Genomic DNA, 24,898 nt, shown 5'->3' with positions numbered 1-24,898 from the left:
TCATTTTCTTGACAGCTTCCCTAAATATGATCTACAGTAGCTCAGTCTTAGGAGTTTGCCAGAGAACAAAGATCCCTAGTGATAAAGCAGCTGAAATTGTGTGAGTAACTGTGTTCTGGGCCTATTAAAGACCTGGGCCAGGTTTCCAAAAAGCATGTTATTGCTAAGTTCATCTTAGAACCATAGGATCCTGGTTCTAAGATGAACTTAGCCATAACATGCTTTTGGAAACCAGGCCCCGGAGCCTTTCAGTGGGGACTGAAATTCTGGGTTGACCTCTCTTCTCTCTTTATGGCAACCATTGGTATTTCTATGCATCTTTAATGCCATTGCCAACTCACTCTTCCATTCCTCAGGATATACTGTATATCATGGGCTTGATTTTGCTTCTGGTTCCAAAGAGTGTTTTCTCAAAGTCTGAGAGGCCTCCAAAGAGTATATCTTTTCAGGTATGATTTTAACTGACCAGTGACGGTCAGTGCCGTTTAAGATGAGGAAGATTTGTATTTCTATTACAGCATTTTGGATGATTCTCATTCATATTCCATTCACCCAGTTCAATGTAACAGCGATAGGTTTAGGCTACTACATGATACTCAAAATTTCCCTATACCCATCATGAGGTTGCTACAACCTAGCCTATGAATGAAAGTTTACAAAGTAGGTGCACACAAGTCGAGAAACACATTTGAGTTGACAGACAATGACACATGAACATACAGTGACATTCAATACCGCCTTGCAAACTCTTGCCTGCATCTAGCTGATATAGGATGTAATCATTAATCCAACAGTTGCAAACGAACGTTTCTATTGGACAACTTCAGATATTTTAAGAAACTTTTTTCAACAGAATCGGCGGGAATGAATACACCCCTGATCAGGTGTAAACACGTTGTATTCCTTCTTGCATCTATGCGCTCTCCTCTCACCTCTTCCCTTTGCTTGTGGACTTCAATGCACAACACATCAGCTCAGCTGTGTGACCATGCGAAAAAACATTTCCAAGCCAAACCGCTACACACATTCTACATCGTTGTCACCATATTAGCTAAAGTAACGTCATAGTCAGCATAGCTAATAGAACTAAGGCGTTAGTAAACCAGCTACAATCGTGCAGTAACGTTACAGTGTACAGTCAGTCAGAAGTTACACCGGTGGCAATAAATGTGTAACACCAAAAGCTTACCTTAACTTGGAAGAGTTCCAGTGCTGTGTTGGAAAGTCATAGCTAGCTAGCTAACACAGCATCCTTCTGTTTAAGCAGGGTGTTTCTGTAGGCTAAACTAGGTAGCTGCATTTGCTAGCTAAGTAAGTGAAACTGAAAGTAATAATAAAAAATAAAAAATTCTCTCTTCATTTTGGAAGAAATTAATTTATTCAAAACTGTTTAACTATTATCTTTCTCTTTGAGTCAACTACTCACCACATTTTATACACCGTGCTAGCTAGCTGTTGCTTATGCTTCCAGTACTAGATTCATTCTCTGATCCTTTGATTGGGTGGACATCATGTCAGTTCATGCTGCAAAAACTCTGATAGGCTGGAGGACGTCCTCCAGAAATGGGGTGAGAACCATGAGCCTCCTAGGTTTTGTATTGAAGTCAATGTACCCAGAGGAGGGCGGAAGCTAGCTGTCCTCCGGCTACACCATGGTGCTACCCTACAGAGGGATGTTGAGGCTAATGTAGATCTTTGCAAAATTGTGTGTTTTAATCAATTATTTGGTGACGTGATTATATTTAGTATAATTTTATTTAAAAATTATAACTTTTTAAATGTTAGAACATTTAACATTCCTGCGGCCTTGTGTATGTTGACTTGTTTAAATGTCTTGCTCACATCGGCTACAGAGAGCGGTATCACACAGTCGTCTGGAACAGCTGGTGCTCTCATGCATGCTTCAGTGTTGCTTGCCTCGAAGCGAGCATAAAAGGCATTTAGCTCATCTGGTAGGCTCGCGTCACTGGGCAGCTCGCGTCTGGGTTTCCCTTTGTAGTCCGTAATAGTTTGCAAGCCCTGCCACATCCGACGAGCGTCAGAGGCGGTGTAGTAGGATTCAATATTAGTCCTGTATTGACGCTTTGCCTGTTTGATGGTTCGTCTGAGTCATAGCTGGATTTCTTATAAGCCTCCGGATTAGTGTCCCACTCCTTGAAAGCGGCAGGTCTTGCCTTTAGCCAGGTGCAGATGTTGCCTGTAATCCATGGCTTCTGGTTGGAATATGTACGTAAGGTCATATGGGGACGACGTCGTCAATGCACTTATTGATGAAGCCGGTGACTGAGGTAGTATACTCCTCAATGTCATTGGATGAATCCCTGAACATATTCCGGTCTGTGCTAGCAAAACAGTCCTGTAGCGTAGCATATTACCTCAGTTACCTCAACTAACTTGTACCCCTGCACATTGACACGGTACCGTTACCCACAGTATATAGCCTCGTTATTGTTATTTTATTGTGTTGCTTTTTTTCTAACTTTCGTTTATTTTAAATTTTTTGGCAAATATAATCTTACTTACTTTAAAAAAAAATCTGCATTGTTGGTTAAGGGCTTGTTGTATTTGCACCGAATACCTGTTCTATTCCTTTAATTACACCATGACCTTTACCCTAGTGGAACACATTTCCTGGGCTTTGTGTCCGACTGAAATAGTAGGAGCACCAGCTTGTTCTCTGTGATTGGTTACAGGTCACTTTTGCTGACAGTCTTCAATTTCACATAATTTTAATTGGTTCCAACAATGGGCGGTCCCGTTTAGACCCGCCTTCTTTTCAACGGAATCGCTCTAAAATCTTTCTGACCTTTCCTGCGTTACCGTTCTCCTAGCAGGAGGATATTATGCTGGCAGTATGATCGCGGTTTTCTTTTTCAAAATAACAGTCCCCCTGCAGAGACACGCAAACTTCATTTTTTTTAAATCACAAGTATAGTACAACGGTTTTTCACAGCATTGCAACCCACTCTGAAAAAATGTATTGCTAATTTGACGTATTTTATTTGCAATATTAAATTATTTATCCCAGTATGTTGAAACTTATTGTGTAGGCTATATTTAAAGAAATACACCTTTAATAAAATACAAATATATGTTATTGGAAATACTCAATAGAGTCTGCAAAACTTTAATTGGTCTTGTGCTGGGCAACTGGTTTAATACAGAGTACTGGTGACTCCTTACTCCACCCACTCCTTTCACTGCACGGTAGATGGGATACTTATTGGCTTGTATAGAGAGAACCTTTCTACCTGTCTAAGCTAAAGTGGGGGTGGGAAATATTCAGTAGGGTCTCTACCAACCAAATATGTGTAGTTTTGGAGGGGGACTGCTGCTGACTGAGAACGAAGTCCTGCTGGGTATGTACAACACTGTCCCACTCCAAAACGAACCATAATATTTGGTTAGTAGAGACCCTACTGAATATTTCCAACCCCACTTTAGCTGAAACAGGTAGAAAAGTTATCTCTATGAGCCAATATGTAACCCATGTACAGTCTATTACGGTGTCTTGCAATAGCCCCCAGTGTCATGTTGTCTTTTTTCATTATTGGTATAAAAATAAATAATTTAAAAACATATTTGGGATTTGTTTTCATAAATTACTCATTGCATTTTCTTGTTGTCACAATGGAGGTGGCTATTGATTACAATTCAATGTCTTTTGAATGAGTTATCCATTTATTTGAACGGTTTCATCATTACCATACAGAAGTGACGTTATCATTTGTGCTGCTAGCAGAACACTAGTCTCTTGGTTGCAGGTTCGTTGTGGTGACTGGGTAGCTAGCTACTGTACATTTGCTGAACCGAAGAATCGCTAACAATGTCGCGGGTTCTTGTTGGAGTTAAACGTGTAATTGACTATGCTGTCAAGGTAGCTACTTCCCCACTGTCTTCTATTTTAAAGCAATTCAACATTTCACGTGCAGAATTTCCATTCGATACTTCCTATGGCTATGGTAGCTAGCTAACGTAAGGTGGGTAGATGGATGAAGGGTTAGTTTAGCAAGCTAGCATTCATTGTTTGAATGTCAACTAACTTAACAACCATAACTGCAAGGAAAATACCAAGGTCATTACAGGGTTGTCTAGGTAACAGTTACGTTTAATTTGTCTAGCGTGCTAACGTTACTTCTAGAATTGGTAAAACGATAAACGACTGTCAACATTAAAAAAGAAAGCTAGCTAACAATACATTGTCACTGTGTTGTGACAATGTATTGCAAATATTAAGCTACATGTATAATCATCATTCAGGCTTCATCAGAGGGATTTAAAAACATAAAATCAACTAGGTGTCACAGCATCAGGACAGTTAGATAGTAGGCTATCACTATCCAAGTCACTCCAATCAGATAGTTCCAAGGTAATATTTTTTTGTAAAGGAAGCCTAACACCATATCTATTACCAGTTATTTCATACTAGTCTGAGCACTCCTGCTTCAGCTGCACCCAACTAGATCCCTGTAGCTGTCTCTCGATGCACTCGGTTAAGCTATGTTTGTACCCTCCCCCGTCCCAAATGCTGCCTCAACTCTTATCAGACAGGGAGGCATGAGGGCGGTGTGTGTGTGAGCGAGACACAGTCTGGGCCAGTCATATATTTATGAGGTGACTAATGTATATGGGATGGACTTAAGACAGAATTTTGGCCTTTTAAAAGGTTTATTTACCATGGCTGTTCAATACTATTGGGTTAGTGGCAGGCTTTCAAAAGTGTTCCAGAATTGGGTTGACTGCCTCACATATTCAATTGGAAAGCTCTGAGAGCACACCTACATTGGGCCCACAGCAACTATTTCCAAGTGCCCAGACTGCACAGTGTCCCCACACTTAACTCCGGCACATTGACTTCATGTCTCCAGCCTCTGTCTTTGTCTGTCTCTCTCTGACCCTTCTGAGTGACTATCCAGTAGTCACTTATGTTCAGTAGGGCAAAGTTCTTTGAAACTGAATTAGCATTTCTTATTGGAGTTCAGGTAGTCCCACCCATTTTCAGGTCGTTTTTTTTCTGTTTGGTGCCTAATGAAGACAACCCTGCGCTCTCCCCTAGATCCGCGTGAAGCCCGACCACAGCGGGGTGGTGACAGATGGCGTCAAGCACTCCATGAACCCCTTCTGTGAGATCGCTGTGGAGGAGGCCGTCAAACTCAAGGAGAAGAAGTTCATCAAAGAGGTGGTGGCCGTCAGCTGTGGGCCCACGCAAGTAACGGTAAGAGTGACGGAATGCTCTGGCGACACCATTTTGGAGTCGGGTGTATTCAACGATGCAGAACATTTTCCTTCTACATGACATTATACATATCTGTTCTACTCAATTAATATCTTAACATCCTGTAGTTTTAGGCTTCATTTCTATCCGAATGTTCTGTATCATTAGGCTGCATCCTCCTTAACAGGCCTTCAATAGCTAACATTTGGAGGGAAGCTTTGGATCTTGTTTCTTCATTAGGATAGCGGTCATGAGTATGTTTTCATTCTATTGTAAGAAGGATTCTTCAGATGGTCACCTCCAACTTGACTGTGCTAATGATTGTATTATTCTGTCATTGTTCTCAGATGGTGTTCTTTTATAATTTTGAGAACCCTACCGCTCAAGCGTTTGTATTGTGTGTGTGTGTGTGTTTGTGTGTGTGTGTGTGTAGGAGACCATCCGTACTGCACTGGCCATGGGGTGTGACCGCGGCATCCACGTGGAGGTCTCAGGAAAAGACTATGAGGCCATGGGACCCCTGCAGATCTCCAAGATCTTTGCTGCCCTAGCCAAGAAGGAGGAGGCCTCACTCGTCATCCTGGGCAAACAGGTCATCCGATGCAATAGATTGCGCTACTGCCACACCAATGCCAGTTGACTTTGAAATCGAACCTCATGATCTCATGTAATGCTCACTGATTGTGTTGGTATTTTTTGACAGGCCATTGACGATGACTGTAACCAGACAGGTCAGATGACGGCAGCCTTGTTAGACTGGCCTCAGGTCAGTAGTGGTTTCTTCTTGTTGTAATCTTTTTTCTCAGCAGGAATCACTAAACTGATCTCAGAGCATAGAGGCCTTGTTTACTGTTAAGTGCTGACTTGGATACCATTGTAGTCCAGACCAGGACCTTTTCTCATGGTCTTTATAAGCATTAGCATATTGACGTAATGTCAGGTGAAGAGACCAGCTGAACTATCAGGCCTTAGATTATGTCACTACAGTCAACACAGTCTGCACTGAAAAGTAGACCAAAGGCCAAATGAAGGGCAAAATTAGGGTGTATTTACATGGTTAAACCACCAGATGTCACACTTGGATTGCCTCGTGGCCTACAACGGGGTTACAGTTGTCAGGTAACATAGGAAAGAAGGCTATGTTTTAGTTGTAAATTAATTTGATAATTTCAGATAATATTTCATCTCAATGTGGATTATGACATCTACTAAATGTAGTACCTCCCATTCTTGCAGGGCACATTTGCCTCTGAGGTGACCATCGATGGGGAAAAGGTGAAGGTGGTGAGGGAAATCGATGGTGGTCTAGAGACCATCAAAATCAGCATGCCAGCCGTCCTCACAGCAGACCTTCGACTCAACACCCCCAGATACGCCACCCTGCCCAACATCATGGTAATACACACAATGTATATTTCCTCACAAAGTGTACACACACACACATAGCACTTTAATTTCTCATCTACTTCTCCCTCCACCTACCAGAAAGCCAAGAAGAAGAAGATAGCCAACATGAAACCAGCAGACCTGGGGGTGGACATGGTGTCGCGATTGGAGGTGTTGAGGGTGGACGAGCCCCCAACGAGACTGGCCGGAGTGAAGGTGGAGACGGTGGATGACCTAGTCGCCAAACTCAAGGCTAACGGAACAATCTAGAGGCCCTGTGGGAGCCAAAGGGGGAGTGCAGTGGACACACAGAGGGGTGAGTCTCAATACCTAAAAACAGTATGACTGTTTGAGATAATATTTGTAACACATTAGAAAATGTCAGAGCACTGATGAATTTCATGTTCATGTAACAACTTACCCTTGTGAATGGTGAGAGAAATTTTTATTTTTGAGGAATAGTGAAGATTGTACAATCATCTGCTTCTTCCACCAAATTGCCTCAACTGTAAACGCAGACCTTTGCCATAGTGTGCTGTACTTGACCAAGCTCAGTGTTTCTGTCTCTATTTGGCTGTAATATGTAATTTTCCCCTTCCATTTTGCAGGTCTCTGTTTGAGAGATGGAACAAAGTAATTTAGCAAACGTGGAGGACTGGTTGCATAATGCAGAACCCATCGCCACCCGGCCCTCTGTGTTTAACTCTGACTTCCATGATAGTAGCCTACTGACCTGGAATAAAGGGATACTGAGAAACACTGTCCTATAGGAACCCACACAGCCCAGAGGGTGAAGAAGAAGAGGGTCTGTTGTTATTGTGCAATTTAATTCACATGGTACATCTGTATTGTAATTAATGTATCTTCTCTGTGAGTATAGGTAACTAGGTATGGAGGACCTAGACTAAATGCACAACTTCCAAGCCAGTAATATGTCAGTAACTTTCTTTCACCCATGTTTCTGTATGTGTTGCACTGTACATTCAAGAGTGTCACAATAACATTTTCATCTGTAACATGGACCTATGAAAATCCTATCACGAAACCCTACGTTGACACATCTGGGCTATGCAGTTTGAGTTTGATGCTATGTGTAAATAAGAACCCAACGTTGCAGAGCTGAATGTGTATTCAGGGTTTGTTATATGTCTACTGACTTGGTTTGTATAAAGTTTATATAAATATAATTATTTCTGAGTTGGGTGGCAGCTCCGGTTGGACAGTGTCTCTCAGTAGATGTGGGAAAATTATTTTAAAAAACACACACAAAGTTGACTTTTTACCATAAGCGCCTCTTCTGTTTAGATTGTACAGCATCCTACCATAACAATAAAGGTATCTTTTTCATATCTACATCTGCTGTTTTCACTGTCATTCTATGTTGTTGTATTCTGTCTTTCCACATCATTGTTTTGGTTTTAAGATAGTCTCTTGAGTAGCTAGTACTTGGCAACAAACATCCAGTCATTAGAGGGCATGTTCCGAACCCCCTAAATCCCTGAGAAAGATGGTACTCTCTTAAATGGTTCCTAACTGTGTAGCAAAAGTAATTTTATAATGAGAGGATTCGCTTATCTGTCCCAGCTTAGCCAGTGGGAGGAGTTTGCACCAGGTGAAAAGTGATTGCATTTCTTTTGGAACCGGTCTGCCTCCCGGGCGTGAGCCAGAGGGCTGTTCAAAGCCACGATGAAGTCTGCTCAAGACAAAAGTTGTGCAGCCTAGGCTAGTGGCACATGGGAGTAATGAGTAGGATTTTGTTTTTATATGCAAAAGTGATTGCTTTTGATAAAAAATGCATTCTCAATGAAACAACTTGTTTGAAAATTCCAACATAACATATTTTATGGAAAAGAGATGTATGTTTCTAGATGATGCACTGTGCTGCCTTGTTGACAACCTGACAATGTGGCACAGATTACTGTTCGATTTGAGAAGGGTGCTCCTCCCTCTGCTTTTGCCCGTTCAAGTCACGGGCCATTAACGGGTACACTGCAGCTCAGGTTAATAGAACTCCCTCAATGGAACTAAATTATTTCAGTGGTAACCAATAACTGTAATAGCTGTGTGTGCGTGTCCCACTCCGCATTCATTGGGACCAGACACCAAGGTTGTTTCTCCAGAGAGGAAGAGTCCAAACTCGGCGGGAAATCTTTCTCCCTCCAGCAGGTGGCGTTTTTGTGTTGAGGTTAATGAGTGTCGAATTTGGTCAAAAACAAAAACATTATGGCTTATTTGCTACGTTAGGTTTATTTGATCAAATAGAAATGACTAAATCTTAAATTATTACGAGTGTACCGATAAGTAGGAAACGTGACATCCCGGCAACTTTGAGAAGAAAAAAAACACTTTAAATCGGAGTTGTCTCAATGGCTGGCTATTCATGGCATGAAGCTAGTAGCATAACGTCCACATTAAATACAGGCGGTTGACGTCAACAACCCTCCTCGAATATTCAAAAGAGATTACAATATTGAGATGTCCACCAATCCAAAGAAAGGATAGGCGAGAGCTAGGCAGCCCAGCTGTGTTGCTTTGTGAACAACAACTCCGGTTGTTAAGGCGGGGAGATATTTGGTTTCTCCCAGAGGACAAGTGCAATAGGTGATGGAAAGAATGCAGTCCAACCGGTTACCTTTCATTAATCAGATCATTCTGTTACAATAGACCTGAAACACTGGTAAATCACCAGCCTACACCTTTTTATTTTGTGTCAACGTCTAGGTGACTGCGCAATAAATCATATTCCTCTTCTTTCTCACGGTACTGTTTGGTTGAATATGCCAATCTAGACTAGTTTACCTGTAGATATTGATATAGTAAATTACTGTCACACCTCAAAGCTCAACAAGCAGTCACTTTTGCATTGTTTATTGAAAGTTTGCCTGTAAAAGTAAAGCCCACGTTTACCAATCAAGGCTTTGACATCGACACAGGTGAATTGCTCTCGAATCTTGATGACAGATAGCCCGGACAGCTCGACAGTAAAGCAAGGTTGAGTGCAATAGAGGACACAACGCAGGAGCGATTGTATTACATCAGTTGTCCATCGAACTTTCACAAGGACTCTACCCAGATTTTTTTTGAGGTATCTTAAAAAGCTTAAATGTGGAAGATTTTTATGTGAAAGCTGTGGGCAATTTATGGTTTCAGTTTCGTGGATTTCTCTTTGAGGTTAAATATGTCCTCGCACCAGTTTGGTGTCCACAATTGGCACATTTTTAAGTTAACTCTATTGATATTTGTGATTGGAGGTAAGTTTCAATTTATCATGCTGTTTAATTTTGTATGTCACGTGCCATATAAACAAAACGAGCCTGCTTTCAATAGGCCTACACCATATTGTAAACCTATACATTATACAATAAACAAATTATTGATTCACCTAATTAACTACCCAATAAATTGTGACCATATAGAATGTATCACGAGATGATTGAGATCCTATTTCTGTGTAGGATTTAGTTACAATTTGTGACCCTTAATCAACTTTGTATTAATGTTTACATTTCCATTCATTCTTTGCTTCGTCATGATCAACTACAGGTGTAAACTGTGATTTGACCATCTCTCCCCTGGGACCCTCACTTGTCAACGCCACTGTTGGCAGCAATGTGACTCTGTTAGTGACCATCAGTGGTGCACCTGACCCTGTGGTCACATGGAAGATGGGGAGTTTACCTGTGGTTACCTGGACCCTTGGCTCCAGTGTTGCACCAGACATAGCCATCATTCACCGTGATGTGCTGAAGATTGAGACCGATGGGTCCCTCACCTTCCGAAATGTGTCATTTGTCTACAGTAACACCTACACTGTGGAGATAGTCAAGTCTGGATTAAAAACTGTCTCAGCCACATTTGTGCTGAAGGTCTATGGTGAGTATTGGGCATTTGGTGCCAGTTTCCCAGACCCAGATTAATCACATTCCTTTACTAAAAAGCAGTTTCAATAGAAATTCTCCTTTGAGCACACCTTTTAGTTGAATATTACACATTTTAGTTGTATATTAGACTTCATGTAGAGTTTAGTCATGTTAGGATCACGTGTAAGTTTCTTTTACCCGTTCAAGGAATTATGCAGCTGCATTGTCCTCCTCACCATGGAGAAGCAATATGGTTTGTCCATCCATCTGTGTCCTTTACCCCAACCGTTTCTCTCCTTTCTGCTTTCAGACTACATCCAGAACGTGTCTGTGAACACAGAGCCTGCCGATGCCAAAGAAGGAGCCGAAAAGTTAACTTTGCAGTACAGCACACTGCAGGGTGAGGCCGACCAGTGGAGGTGGTACTTTAACAGTGTGGAGATCCAGAACAACTCTCACTACACAGTGGGCCAGAAGAGCCTGGTCATCCATCAGCCCAACCGGAACGACACAGGACCATACACCTTGGTCCTGACCAACCCTTTCAGCACTGTCACATTTCAGAGGAAAATAACTGTTCTCTGTAAGAAGGAGTATTTGAATCTCGCCTTATTTGTCCGAAGCATTAGTCTGAACATGACTTTTTATTCTACTTTATTAGTTAACAGCACAATTTTCTGTCTTGTAATTACTTGCATGTCTCTAGATTTGTAGTTGAATCCTTTAACTTAATCCTTTACTGAAAGCAACAACATGTTTCCCTGTCTCACAAATCCACATTGCCACTGCACGTCTTTATTTCCTTCAACTCCTCTATATGGAACTCGCATGTGGAAATGGCAATAGTCCTCCTCACTTTCTTACTCTTCTACTCTACACTGAACAAAAAATGCTACCACAAATGACATCCACTTTAACCAGCCATTTGATGACACCGATATGCCCTTAAATGGTCACCTGACTTCCCTTTCCACTACCTGTCGTCTCCCGTAGATGGACCAGACGAGCCCGTGCTTGGAGCCAGTCCGTCCCAGGCCTTCTTTGTTTCCGGAGATTCCCTCTCTCTCTCCTGTCAGGCCGAGGGGGTTCCCCAACCCTCCGCCTCCTGGATGTTTGGGGGTCAGACCCTGCCCGTTTCCCAGGGCGGAAGTCTCAATCTGACCAATGTCCAAACTAGCCAGGGGGGCATATACACCTGTGTGCTGGTCAATGTGAACACTGGAGCGCAGCGCAAGAAGAACTTGACGGTCAACGTTTATGGTAGAGTATTAGCGTCTGTTGAGGGGGTAATACGGTACACATGTTTTGTGTTGTTTGATGTCACTGATCTTAGCGTAAGGGGTCTTGAAACATCTGGATGGATCATTGTGCCTGTGCTACACAACCTGTGTGTGTGCACCAAACCAATAAGCTTTTTGCATTTATTTAGCCGTGCAAGTGTTCTAATTACCCCGCCGCCCCTTGTCTTCCTACCATCACAGAGAGCCCGACAGCCAGCCCAGTGTGCTCGGTCAATGCAGTGAACGGAAATGTCGACCTGCAGTTCCACTGCCGGTGGCCAGGAGGCACCCCAGAAGCCCTGCTGTCCTTTCCTGCCTTGACTAACGCCACCAGCGGTGCTGGAGACTTCAACCTGACCATGCCTGCCTCTCAGGACCTCAATGGGAAAATGGTCCTCTGTAGGGCCAATCACCCCCTCCATCAGACACAGTGCAATATTACTGCCAGTGAGTTACTTATTCCATACTAGACTATGTAAGGTCCAGGCATTTTGCAGGTCTGCACAACAAACAATGTTTGAGGATCACACAGGATAACTAGTGGTCTCATTACTCCTTAGCTGGTCCTGCAAAGTTTTTACCGATGGTCTTGACCACAGTGGACCGAGAGGGTAAAATAGTGGTCACCATCCACTGCAACAGCCAGGCCACGCCCAAGGCTACGGTCACATGGTCCAAAGGTACCGAGCTCTTAGCCAATGGGTTGCAGTACCAGATCAGCGTGGACACTGCGCATCTCAGCATCCATGATTTTAACACCAGCACCGCTCAGCTCTACACTTACACCTGTAACTGTAGCAACCCACTGGGCAACAATGGAAAAAAGACTCAGTTACTGGGTATGTCATCGACCAGTTTCTCATGTGGTGGTTAGCGGCCTGTTTCTCTTGGGTCATGGATAGAGTTAGAGCGAAATACATGGTTTTGTTTACTTGGTGGGTCACTGTGAAATTTGAAAGACTTTATGTAAGATTTTGATCCACTGTTATAGTAGTGTTTTACGCTATACAGTAGTTACAGAATGTGGTTAAACATGCATCATGTGATCTCTGTGCTGAGCACTGGGAAGTAGTTGTGCTGTATTAAAATTACTGGAGAATCAGATGTTACCTGAAAGTTCTAGAGCACTAGAGTTACTAGACTGAAGCAGCACAATGGGGTCTTAGACTGTGTAAAGAAAAACATGCTTTTTTTTATTTTTACACAAAGCTCCATAGTATTCCTCTCCACCCCTCTCCAGGCCCCACCATCTCAGATTCCAGTCTTTTCCCTAATAAAAATGGAACCATCATCACAATGACCTGGGAGGTCCCTCCCACCTCTGTGATTACAGGTAAAGCTGCCGACGTACCTATTCTCACAAATGTTCCTGTAAAAACAATATTGTCAGAACCTAAGAATAGTGTTTTCCACAATTTAGGCATTGTTATTTGACAACATGGGAACCTCCCCAATTTCCAACCTTTTGTTAAAATTGTTTTGATCTCACTGCTGAACTGCTAGACCTCACCAATACTGCTGCTGGGGAAAGATGCAAATCCAAACAGTAGATGGGGGTGTACTGTAAATATTGCTTAATTCTGAGACCATCTGGACTATCCAGCTTTGTTCTAGAGTGCACAATGCTTTGGTATGAGAAACTGATATTGTAGCCTAATAGGCCTTAACCAATTTTTTAAAATGAGCCTGCTTTCTTGTTGCCATTTTCCTTTTATGTCGTTTTGGGTCTATAAGTCTGTCTTCAAGCAGTTGGCTGAGAACCTTGTATAATACTACTCTGTAGTGACAGCTTCGGGATACAATTTGACATTTGACCTGGTTTTACATGTATCTTGGCTGTAGTTAATGTAAAATTATATGGAACATCCCTTTAAGTACTGCTCAACACTGGTTTCTGTCCCTCCGTTGCTTTGAAGGCTTTGACATCCAGATGAGCGGACCAGACCTCCTGACTGTCACTAAAAATGGCAACCGAAGGAAAAGAGCCACAGAGGGATTCCGGAGCATTCAGCAGAGGTCCGGTTCCTTCCGGAGCACTGATATCTCTGTTCTGGATCCCAAATCCACATACTACTTCCGGGTCATCCCCTTTGCTGGCAGAACTCAGGGGGAACCATCAGCGGTGCAGAGAATTGGACCCGGTATTTGAACTGACTTGGATAATATTCCTATTCAGATTGTTTGGAGGGTGCTAATCTGATTGCCACTTACTAGTAGGCTTGGCGTTGTTCCATGTGAAGCAATGAATTCATTTCTTTGTAAGATGTATTGTTGCAAGAGACTGGGGAATGAGCTGGATGTTAATATAAAAGTAGACTTCTACATGATACTGGTAAAGTTAAACTTATAGTAAACATTATGCTTCCATGTCGCCTTTGACGCATCAGTGGAGAGTAGGCTCTGTGAGTGCTGCTCTAACAGATTGTACTGTGTCTGTGCTGGTATGACAGGTGGTCTGAGCACACCACAGATTATAGGCCTCGCTGTCGGGATTCCCTGTGGCCTCCTCTTCCTCCTCCTCCTCATCGGCCTCATATACCTCTGTGTCTACTGCTGCAGGAAGAAACGTAGGAGCACAACTCTCAATCCCCTGATCTTCCTTCCTTTTTTATTATCACATCCGGAATCAAGTGGTTCTCACTCTAAAATTGTGTTTCCGTTTCATAGGTCAACAGAACAGATATCCTGTGCCCAGAGCAGTAGAGAAGGTAATGTCAGTAACTGGGAAAATTTGTTATTGCACAAATGTCATGTTCCTACCAGTACTGTAGAACTCTTCCCCTCCCCGCCCCATGCAGGTGGCATCAACCCAACCAGACGTAAACACTCCCAACCACCTGCTGACTGGAGGACTCGAACCACTGCCTGATTACAACAAAATAACATCACAGGCGGTAATTCACCCCGCCTTGTCATGACATACACTTACAAAATACCTGAAGTACACATCGGGGCACGTATTCACAAAACATAGATGAGTAGGAGTGCTGATCCAGGATCAGTTTTGCCTTTTAAACCATAATGAATAAGACTTCTACTCTGAGACGCTTTGTGAATATGGGCCCTGTGGAATTGCTACTGGGTTAGAACTGTTATATAGAAATGTAGGAGAGTGATTTTCTATTCAGAAATGATTTACCAGCCATGCGTTGTATCTGATATCTTTTCCAGGCTCCGGCTGAGCGGTCAATCCCTCTCCCCACGTTTGTCGCTCCTCCCCCTGTGAGAACTGCCACAATTGTGTAAACGGAATAAAACTGTTATTTTCACTGGGATGTGCAATATTTTGTCATAAATGTTTTCATATTTTATATTCTTAATATTATTTTATCACTAATGTGAAAAGCTCTTATGTATGTGAGGTTGATTTAATATGGGGATATGTTGCTCTCTGTAACTGCAGAACTGACTATGGTGTTTCTTAATCAAAATTGTGTTTCTGCTTCAACCAAATTGAATATACATGTCTATCTGAACGCCAATCTCTGCGATCAGCAAACTTTGTACTGATATTTATTTTCAATAAATCTTATAAAAATGACAGTGTCTATTGTATAGATACACCGAGTGTACAAAACATAATGAACACCTGCTCTTTCCATGACATAGACTGACCAGGTCAATCCAGGTGAAAGCTATGATCCTTTATTGATAACACTTGTTTAATCCACTTAAATCAGTGTAGATGAAGGAGAGGAGACTGGTTTAAAGAAGGATTTTTAAGCCTTGAGACAAGGATTGTGTCTGTGTGCCATTCAAAGGGTGAATGGCAAAACAAAAGCTTTAAGTGCCTTTGAACGGGGTATGGTAGTAGGAGACAGGCACACTGGTTTGTATCAAGAACTGCAACGCTGCTAGGGTTTTAACTCAACAGTGCCCCATGTGTTTCAAGAATGGTCCACCACCTAAAGGACATCCAGCAGACTTGACACAACTGTGGGAAGCATTGGAGTCAACATGAGCCAGCATGAGTAGAGTTACTTTATTAATCTCAACTTGGGGAATTGTTATATCACAGCATGCATGCATCATCAATGACAGAACCTGCAACCATGACCAACACATGATCAAAAATAGAAACACATTAAGACAAAGGCACATGAACCAACGATAGTATCCCTAAAAGAATAGTCTGATTCAAATTCTGTTTTCTATCCTACTCTGGGAAAACCGGCAACAACATTTTCCGATAGAAAGACAGCATAAAAAAGTTATTCCATTACACTCATTAGAAAGCCTCATGACCGTCTTAACCTCTGGAACATCTGGGCAGGATGAACCTGCTACTGAAGCTGCTCCTGTGTAGCAATAGAGTGCTGTGGAGTGGGTGTGTGTCATTGTTCATGATCATGTGTTTTTACTTGCAGCCTTTTTAAGGACATGTCTTGCATTGATTCCAGGCTGCAGCCAATTGTAGCACTGGCTTTGTTACTTATTTTGTCAAGATTGTTTAAGTCTTCCTTAGCTAAATTCCCTTTTCAGCAAACAATGGGATGGGTCACTACACTCGCCACAACACTGCTATAGAACATATGAAGCATTTTGTCACATACATTAAAAGATATAAGCTTCCTTAGGGCTTTTTAGTAGACACTGAGGAATCTCCTTCCAGTTCAGTTTGTTGTCCACTATTACACCCAAGTACTTATAAGAGTCAACAGGGCCAATCTCTTCACAATTAATAGAAATGGGATTAAAAACATCTTTCTTTTTCCTAAAATCTACCATTGGCTCCTTGGTCTTCAGTGCATTCAAGTCCAAGTAATTGGCCTCACACCATTTCACAAAGGACTCAGTTATATCCCTATGATGAGCATCGTCTCCCCCACATGACACAGTTTGCTATAGCAAAGTCATCAGAGAATTTCTGTAAGTGGCTCAGTTCGTTGTGTGTGAAGTCATTTGTGTAAAGAGTAAACATGAGTTGAGGCGACAGCCTATCTGGAACCTTTGCAATTTGACCACCGCCCAAAAAACTGGTTTTGAAGATGCTCTGCTCGGTCTCCTCCACAGAGTATATGAGCACCTGGAGAAGCCCGGCTGTGTGGTGAGAACAATGTTCTTCCACTTCTCCAGTGCTTTGAATACCATACAACCCCACCTGCTGGCCCAAAAGCTAAAGGACATTCACGTAAATCCACATACAATCAAATGGATTGTGAACTACCTGACCAATTGACGACAGTTTGTAAGACCGAACCAGGCAGTATCAGATCGGATATGTATATGTACGGGAGCGGTCACCTTTTTTAAGGATATTAAAAACAGCTCAGAGGTTTCCATGACTTGTGATGTCAAAGCCACTGGTCTAAATTATTTCATTGCAGTGCCTCCTGATTTCTTTGAGATGGAGTACCATGCAGGTTGTTCTCCATTTAGTAGGAATATCTGATAGTATTAGGGACAGGTTGAAAATATACTGCAGTTTGAACGCCAGTTGATTAGCACATACCTTGTGTACTCTGGCTTTAACCCAATCAGACCCTGCTGACTTACTGGGATTTATCCTTTTCAACTGCTTCACCTCTTGTTCCTCCGAGATGCTCATGGGCTCAGTGCTTCCCAGATCAGAATCCAGCACCCCCCCCTATCTGCTGTTGCTCTACTGAAAAATCATTCTCATCAAATCTGGTTAAAAACTGGTTAAACTCTGTGGCTCTGTCCCTTCCCTCATCACTCTGTAGTTGTCCCCTGGTGCTGTAGTCTGTTATCTTCTTCACACCATCCCAGACATCCTTAATGTTATTCGCTTGCAGCTTGCGTTCTAGCTTCAGTTTGTATTCTTGTTTGCCTTTCCTGATCAGACCTTTAATTTCCTTCTGTACTACTTTCAACTCATCCCTATTTCCAGTTTCATCCCTGTGGAACGCATTCGACACCTCGGAGAGTCCATGCCCCGACGAATTGAGGCTGTTCTGAGGGAAAAAGGGCCGTTCAGTCAGTTACACAATATCCCGTTTTTTTTCAACACTTTTTAAGCAACCCATGACAATTGATATTTTAAGAAATTCCTTTTTCCACCAATTTACAAGTTTCATAACTTGGGGGATTATTACAGTTCATATAACCACTCTGTTCTGGTTTTAAAGATGGGCCTGTTTGAGTGTCTTTAAGGGTTACTTATAGTTGTGCCCCTGGTACATATAAACATGGTCATCTCTGACAACCACTTTCAAATCCATTTCTATCTTCTGCTCTTTGAAAAGAGCTTCCTAAGTTCAACAATGAACATGGTGAAATGTTTGGACGCCTGTCAAGCTGTTGTAACTTAGTAAAAAGTCAAATTATACCTTGTAGTAGAGTTATGACCTCGAGGGACATTGCTACATGTCCTCCCGAGCAGCTCTTAAAGTTAGCCACGATGCTCTTGGAATGTTTTTTCTCCACTGACTTCTCCTAGAAAGTATTTCGAAATACTTGTAAAGCTTGTGCGTGTAGTACTTCAGGGAGTACTGCTGTTATAGAAGTGTTGTATGTCTATGTGGTTTCAGATGGTTGAGGTGTGGAAGGTGGCAACATTGTGACCACTCTTGGGCATGAGAAGCAAAAGAAGGTTAGGCATCAAGGTCACGTTAGTGTCATTTCCAAGAGCAACGGTCGTCAGTGGGAGACACGGACAGGACTACTGAGGTATGTTACCAAATGCAGCCTAATATGTTTTGTTAGAAACAGTTCGTGAGCAGTTGCACTGCATTTACATTTCTCAGAAATGTCAACGACTGTATTGGACTGTTACTAATGAATGATTGCGTCTAGACAAAGGCATGCTGTATTTTGTTTTCTCTTTCTGCCTCAGATTTTTCATATTGGAGAAATCTGGAGTAACTGAATGAGTAGTCGTACCGGTTACATTTTGATCACAGTTTATCTGCACTTGAGTGACATTTTGTCCTCTAGATTCAATTGGATTTCCAGAGTCTAATTCTAACGATGTCATCCATTTATGCAGGCACATCAGTCATGAAAATGTTTCCCTCTGCTATACACTACATGGTAGGTCTACTTTCTCCCTCATTGATGATGACTGTTTGTGCCTGCTCACAATGGGCATTTATCTTGCCTCGAGTTGAGAGGTAAATGTTTACAAAAATGATCATGATGTCCTTAGCCTTGAATGGCTGTACAATCTGGCAGATAAGACATTGTATTGTCTTCTGTTTCCAAGATAAATGTACATTGGATCTTTATATTCTCAATATCATCACAAATTGCTGATACATTTGAGCCCACAAATTAAATGTTTTCTGGAAGTTGTTTTATTATTTTGCCATATATGACAGCATTCAGCTATCGAGCAATACTCATTAAATGTCTGTCTTTCTCTCATTTCTTTTCACCCTCTCTCTTTCTGTCCAGTGTTGTGGTGTGTGTTGGTAGTGGCTGAGGAGTGGACCGTAACCATTCCTAATCAGATATCTGGCCTGACGGGGTCTTGTATCCTCATCCCCTGTTCCTTCACACACCCCAACTCTTACATCCCCACTAATGTCACCTGGTACCAGTATTCCAAGCTGCCTGGTAAATATTTACATTTACATTTAAGTCATTTAGCAGACGCTCTTATCCAGAGCGACTTACAAATTGGTGCATTCACCTTATGACATCCAGTGGAACAGCCACTTTACAATAGTGCATCTAACTCTTTTAAGGGGGGGGGGGGGGGGGGGGTGAGAAGGATTACTTTATCCTATCCTAGGTATTCCTTAAAGAGGTGGGGTTTCAGGTGTCTCCGGAAGGTGGTGATTGACTCCGCTGTCCTGGCGTCGTGAGGGAGTTTGTTCCACCATTGGGGGGCCAGAGCAGCGAACAGTTTTGACTGGGCTGAGCGGGAACTGTACTTCCTCAGTGGTAGGGAGGCGAGCAGGCCAGAGGTGGATGAACGCAGTGCCCTTGTTTGGGTGTAGGGCCTGATCAGAGCCTGGAGGTACTGAGGTGCCGTTCCCCTCACAGCTCCGTAGGCAAGCACCATGGTCTTGTAGCGGATGCGAGCTTCAACTGGAAGCCAGTGGAGAGAGCGGAGGAGCGGGGTGACGTGAGAGAACTTGGGAAGGTTGAACACCAGACGGGCTGCGGCGTTCTGGATGAGTTGTAGGGGTTTAATGGCACAGGCAGGGAGCCCAGCCAACAGCGAGTTGCAGTAATCCAGACGGGAGATGACAAGTGCCTGGATTAGGACCTGCGCCGCTTCCTGTGTGAGGCAGGGTCGTACTCTGCGGATGTTGTAGAGCATGAACCTACAGGAACGGGCCACCGCCTTGATGTTAGTTGAGAACGACAGGGTGTTGTCCAGGATCACGCCAAGGTTCTTAGCGCTCTGGGAGGAGGACACAATGGAGTTGTCAACCGTGATGGCGAGATCATGGAACGGGCAGTCCTTCCCCGGGAGGAAGAGCAGCTCCGTCTTGCCGAGGTTCAGCTTGAGGTGGTGATCCGTCATCCACACTGATATGTCTGCCAGACATGCAGAGATGCGATTCGCCACCTGGTCATCAGAAGGGGGAAAGGAGAAGATTAGTTGTGTGTCGTCTGCATAGCAATGATAGGAGAGACCATGTGAGGTTATGACAGAGCCAAGTGACTTGGTGTATAGCGAGAATAGGAGAGGGCCTAGAACAGAGCCCTGGGGGACACCAGTGGTGAGAGCACATATCCAGTCATCTTCAGCCACACCAAACCAGTGGATATCATAGAGCACTACAGTGGTAGAACTGAACTGGTGGGAAGGGCCTCTGATGGAGACTGCTGCCTGATGATCAATGGAATGATATTAGAACATAACGGAGAGGACATTTACCCCTGGGTTGATGAGGTCAACAAGTCTGTCTTTGCCTTCTTTCAGTGGAGGGTGACACTGGAGGTTCCAGGTAATGAATTATGCAAAACCTGACAAAGGGCTCTTGAAAATGGATTGAGATTTTTTTAATTAACCAAATATGATAAAAACACGAATCCAAAAGAAAATGTGTCTTAATGTAGTTTTTGTTGGTTACATTATGTAGATGTTAGCAGACTGCTGCGAGGAATGACCGATAACACAATGAGTGAACCCATTGTTAGTGTCTTGGACTTAGTGTCTCTTGTTATATCCAGATACAGCACCAAGGCCACAGCTGTCAGTCAGTGAAGAGCAGGAGGGGGGCAACATCACTGTTCCCTGTACTGTCCTCCACACCTGCCCCTCCTCCCCTCCCTCCCTCTCTTTCGGGGACCACAGGGAGGTGGTCCAGGGGTACCACACCGAGGAGAAACAGGGTCGATTGTGCGTCCTTTCCACCATCTCGTTTGTGGCCCGAGCAGAGGATCATGAGAAAGTGGTGGTGTGTAACGTGACACATCCAGGAGGCCAGACAGCTGCAGGGGAGGTGGTGCTCGACGTGAGCTGTGAGTTTCAGCTAGAGTCGATCTACTCTACTCTTACTGTTCAATTTGTTTCTATTCACTGTGTATCTTATCATTTAAATTGTAGCATTACATCAACTAACAGAGGTCTTTGAGTGAGGTTCTAGATCTGCACAGCAGATGTATCACAGTAGGAGCTTTGCTTTTTAGGCTGGGAACATTCTGTGATACAACTTGGGACATAGGAACATCAGATTTGAAAATTAGGAGCAATTCCCCCATCAATAACGAACGATGAACTCCATTTAAAGGCTCACTGTGATATTTCCAGCATCTCTCCTTTGTACCTCTTCTCTCTCAGATGCCCCCAGGTCTGTGAGTGTCTCAGGGGGAAACACTGTGGTGCAGGTTGGCACTAACCTGTCCCTGTCCTGTGTGAGTGATGCCAACCCCCCTGCCAGCTCCTACCTGTGGTACTTTCTGAGAGATGGCCTGGTCATGCCAATGAACCACAGCACAGAGACCGCTGCGGTCACAGACCTGCACCCAGACGAGAATGCGTTCCACTGCACAGCTATCAACCCTCTGGGGAGGTCCAAGCCCTCCTCTAGTTTTGTGGTCACTGCAGAATGTGAGTTTTAGGTTGATCTGAGGTTTACTGAATGGATATGTGGATTTAGTGTCTTGAAATCAAATCTATTCCAATGGAAAAAATGGATTAAAAAGAGAAAATGTGTTTGTCCAGAATTATTCCACCACTACAAATTGCAGACCATGGAGGGGAGCGCATTGACTACTACTGCCAAAATATGGACTGTGAGATTTTGTTTAATATGAAGTAGGCCTAAATGTGAACTTTTATTCATAGTTAATGGAATTAACACTGAACATATTTTCATTCTCCAGACAAGCCATCAATATTGGCAAACTCCAGCTGCTCCTACCACACTGGCCAAGTCATCTGCAGGTTTCAGGCCCGAGTTTGACCAAGGGCCACAGTGCTGTGGATGGTGGATGGATGACCCCTGTTTCCTGGCTCTGACTCAACCACCTCCCCCCAGAACCACATGGTGATGGATATCTGGGCTACAGAGGGCACCTATGAAAATGTGTCTGTCACCTATCTGGTCAACAACACACATGGCTATGATAAGCTTCTCCTGAGTGTATTTGTGAAAGGTATTATGGAAATATCCTCAGTGGTAGATGAGGGTCTCCTTTTGTAATGATCATTATTAATTGAATATGTAGTATGAATTATGTTCAATTAAAGAAATCAGAGATTGTACACTCATTTGTGACATTTATGCTTTCCACAACACTTTTTCTATTCAACATAAATGTACTTGAAGATTATGTTACTGTGAGAGCTATTGGATACATTTTTAACATGCCTGTATTTTCATCAATGTTTTGTCTTCACCAGCACCACACACTAATGTGTCCATCAGCCTGCTCCCAGCCCGGCCTCTGGTGGGAGAAAGGTCACTCTGTCCTGTCTGGGTCACGGTCACCTCCCAGTCAGCTCTTACAGGTGGTACCGTGTGTTCGGGGAGCAGTCAGTCCTGCTTAGAGAGGATTCTGGGAGTTTGAGTCTCTCTGTGACCAGAGACGTGGGGCAGTTCCGCTGTTCTGCTCTGAACGAGATGGGAGAGTGGAGTTCAGACACCACGGCTCTGAACGTTGAGTGTATGTATCATTATGCCATATACATTTTTGTAACCATTTTATAAACCATGTTATATATGGACGTTTTCCATAGTCGTTTTGTCATTTTCTCTTTCCATTTATCTTCCTCTCTTTTAGATGCACCGGCTATATACCTCCCATCTCCTTCTGTTCTGTGAATGATGGGTAGGTGAGGTGTGAGTGTGTGGTGGACTCTCACCCTGTGGCGAAGATCATTTGGACACCATGGAGCATCCAGGACAATCAGACTCACAACATCACTGACCTGCTCAACTGGAGGATCCTGAGGTCCATTCTCATTGGGCCCAAGGGTGATGACATGGGTGACGTCCTCTGCAATTCAACCAATGAGCATTCATGGTAAGTTTGGCCTTATCTGAGTGAAGGACATAGGGTAATTGGCAAAATGTTAAAGAAATCAATATCTAAAGGACAGTATTTATAGTGAAATGTGCCATCTTTATCAAGCAGAAGTTATACCACATTCACTACAACGTAGTGAAGAGAGTCAGATAAATTCAAAGAGTGAAAATGAAGCTGGAGTGTTATCGTATCGTATTGCTACTGTAGCGTCTGGCTTGCCCTAATGTACCTTCGGAGCTTGAATGAATCCAGACGATATTTCATGTGAATGTAGAACGTTGGAAAGCTCCAAGTAGTAAGACTGATGATCCCTTTGTGGATTTTTCAATAGCAGGTGAAACGTCTGCCCAGCAGTCCCTGTTCTATGTAGGAGTTGGGGAAGCCCTGTTGCTGGTGCTCTCCTTTGCCGCCTTTTTATTTTGGAGATTTTACTCCACCAAGAGGTGAGCACGATGATAAAACACCATAAGTTACTGATCGTATAAACACTTCCGGCTTCATAACCAATATTGCACACCACACTGAGTATACCAAACATTAGGAACACCTTCGTAATATTCCCTTTTGCCCTCAGAACAGCCTCAATTGGTCGGGGCATGGACTCTACAAGTTGTCGAAAGCGTTCCACAGGGATGCTGGCGCATGTTGACTCCAATGCTTCCCTTAGTTGAGTCAAGTTGGCTGGATGTCCTTTGGGTGGTAGACCATTTTTGATGCACACGGGAAACTGTTGAGCGTGAAAAACCCAGCAGCGTTGCAGTTCTTGACACAATATACTACCATATCCCATTCAAAGGCACTGTGATAAGGTGCGTCTAGGTGATAGGTGTAGGAGTCAGGCGCAGGAGAGCAGGGATGTCTGAGAAGCGTGTTTTAATAAGACAGTCCACCAACACTGGAATGGCACAATCGAAAGGGACAACGCCCTCGTAACAGAGAACCGGAGGAACAAACACAGTTCCGACACTCATACACTTACGTAACCGTGAAAACAAATAACGGTAAATCCAACCGAGCACATCACAAAGAAAGACTAATCCTGCACAAACTAGGCAGGCAACAGGTTACAATTATACACACAGAAATGAACGCAAATGAAACCAGGTGTGAAAAAGAACCAAAGACAAAACAAACAGAAAAGGAAAAAGGGATCGGTGATGGCTAGTAGACCGGCGACGCCGACCGCCGAGCGCCGCCCGAACAGGGAGAGGAGCCACCTTCGGTAGAAGTCGTGACAGGCACTTAAATATTTTGTCTTGCCCATTCACCCTCTGAATGATACACATACACAATCCATGTCTCAATTGTCTCAAGGCTTAAAAATCCTTCTTTACCTGTCTCCTCCCCTTCGTCTACACTGATTGAAGTGGATTTAACAAGTGACATCAATAAGGGATCCTAGATTTCACCTGGTTAGTCCATGTCATGTGTTTCCCTGAAATACTTTATTTCGGGTATTTTGACATTTTATTGACAGTTGCATATCAGAATATGAGAGGGTAATGTTTATTGGGGGATGCAGGCGAGAGAGTTATTGGCGTAACGGGGGATCAAACCGTTGTGGTCCAAGGACAGCAGCACTACTTGTCTTTTCAAACAGTTTATACACTATACACTTATACACAGCTTATACACTTATACACATTTATCAGGTATCAAGGTAAGACCCAGGTGCAGACTGTGTCGAAGTAACAATGTTTATTACAGCAACAGAGGAAAAGGTACAGGACGGCAGGCAGGCTCAGGGTCAGGTCAGGAAGAGATCG

The 24,898-nt window shown here is 43.3% G+C and overlaps 2 protein-coding genes across 3 annotated transcripts; both read left to right on the top strand.

Moving 5' to 3' along the window:
- The first annotated feature begins 3,713 nt into the window (after window positions 1–3,713).
- etfb (electron transfer flavoprotein subunit beta) lies at window positions 3,714–7,954 on the top strand. The gene is made up of 7 exons (XM_071397760.1): window positions 3,714–3,877; window positions 5,057–5,215; window positions 5,649–5,807; window positions 5,919–5,981; window positions 6,452–6,610; window positions 6,701–6,917; window positions 7,210–7,954. Exons 1-6 carry the CDS (start codon window positions 3,827–3,829, stop codon window positions 6,869–6,871), a joined length of 762 nt encoding a protein of 253 aa, XP_071253861.1. The 5' UTR covers window positions 3,714–3,826; the 3' UTR covers window positions 6,872–6,917; window positions 7,210–7,954.
- Window positions 7,955–8,633: 679 nt separating this feature from the next.
- vsig10l (V-set and immunoglobulin domain containing 10 like) lies at window positions 8,634–15,282 on the top strand. Of its 2 annotated transcripts, none has more exons than XM_071397745.1 (12): window positions 8,634–8,767; window positions 10,145–10,474; window positions 10,772–11,044; window positions 11,455–11,721; window positions 11,943–12,188; window positions 12,302–12,580; window positions 12,982–13,074; window positions 13,658–13,882; window positions 14,192–14,308; window positions 14,409–14,449; window positions 14,540–14,635; window positions 14,913–15,282. In XM_071397745.1, the coding sequence occupies exons 2-12, from the start codon at window positions 10,267–10,269 to the stop codon at window positions 14,985–14,987; spliced, it is 1,920 nt and encodes a 639-aa protein (XP_071253846.1). In that variant the 5' UTR covers window positions 8,634–8,767; window positions 10,145–10,266; the 3' UTR covers window positions 14,988–15,282. The 2 variants fall into 2 exon arrangements, with proteins under 2 accessions (XP_071253846.1, XP_071253845.1); XM_071397744.1 differs by lacking the exon at window positions 8,634–8,767 and adding an exon at window positions 9,099–9,852.
- The last annotated feature ends 9,616 nt before the right edge of the window (window positions 15,283–24,898 follow it).

The sequence above is a fragment of the Salvelinus alpinus genome, chromosome 4, assembly GCF_045679555.1.
Source record: "Salvelinus alpinus chromosome 4, SLU_Salpinus.1, whole genome shotgun sequence".
Taxonomy (NCBI): Eukaryota; Metazoa; Chordata; class Actinopteri; order Salmoniformes; family Salmonidae; genus Salvelinus; species Salvelinus alpinus.
This window is presented reverse-complemented; position numbering and strand designations above follow the sequence as displayed.

What these genes read in the sequence shown, in the direction of transcription:
- etfb (XM_071397760.1), top strand. Translation starts at nt 3,827, where the DNA reads ATGTCGCGGGTTCTTGTTGGAGTTAAACGTGTAATTGACTATGCTGTC. An exon ending in TCGTCATCCTGGGCAAACAG is followed by an intron (nt 5,808 to 5,918) that starts GTCATCCGATGC and finishes ATTTTTTGACAG; the next exon opens with GCCATTGACGATGACTGTAA. An exon ending in CCTTGTTAGACTGGCCTCAG is followed by an intron (nt 5,982 to 6,451) that starts GTCAGTAGTGGT and finishes CCATTCTTGCAG; the next exon opens with GGCACATTTGCCTCTGAGGT.
- vsig10l (XM_071397744.1), top strand. Translation starts at nt 9,780, where the DNA reads ATGTCCTCGCACCAGTTTGGTGTCCACAATTGGCACATTTTTAAGTTA. An exon ending in CTTGACGGTCAACGTTTATG is followed by an intron (nt 11,722 to 11,942) that starts GTAGAGTATTAG and finishes CTACCATCACAG; the next exon opens with AGAGCCCGACAGCCAGCCCA. An exon ending in AAAAAAGACTCAGTTACTGG is followed by an intron (nt 12,581 to 12,981) that starts GTATGTCATCGA and finishes ACCCCTCTCCAG; the next exon opens with GCCCCACCATCTCAGATTCC.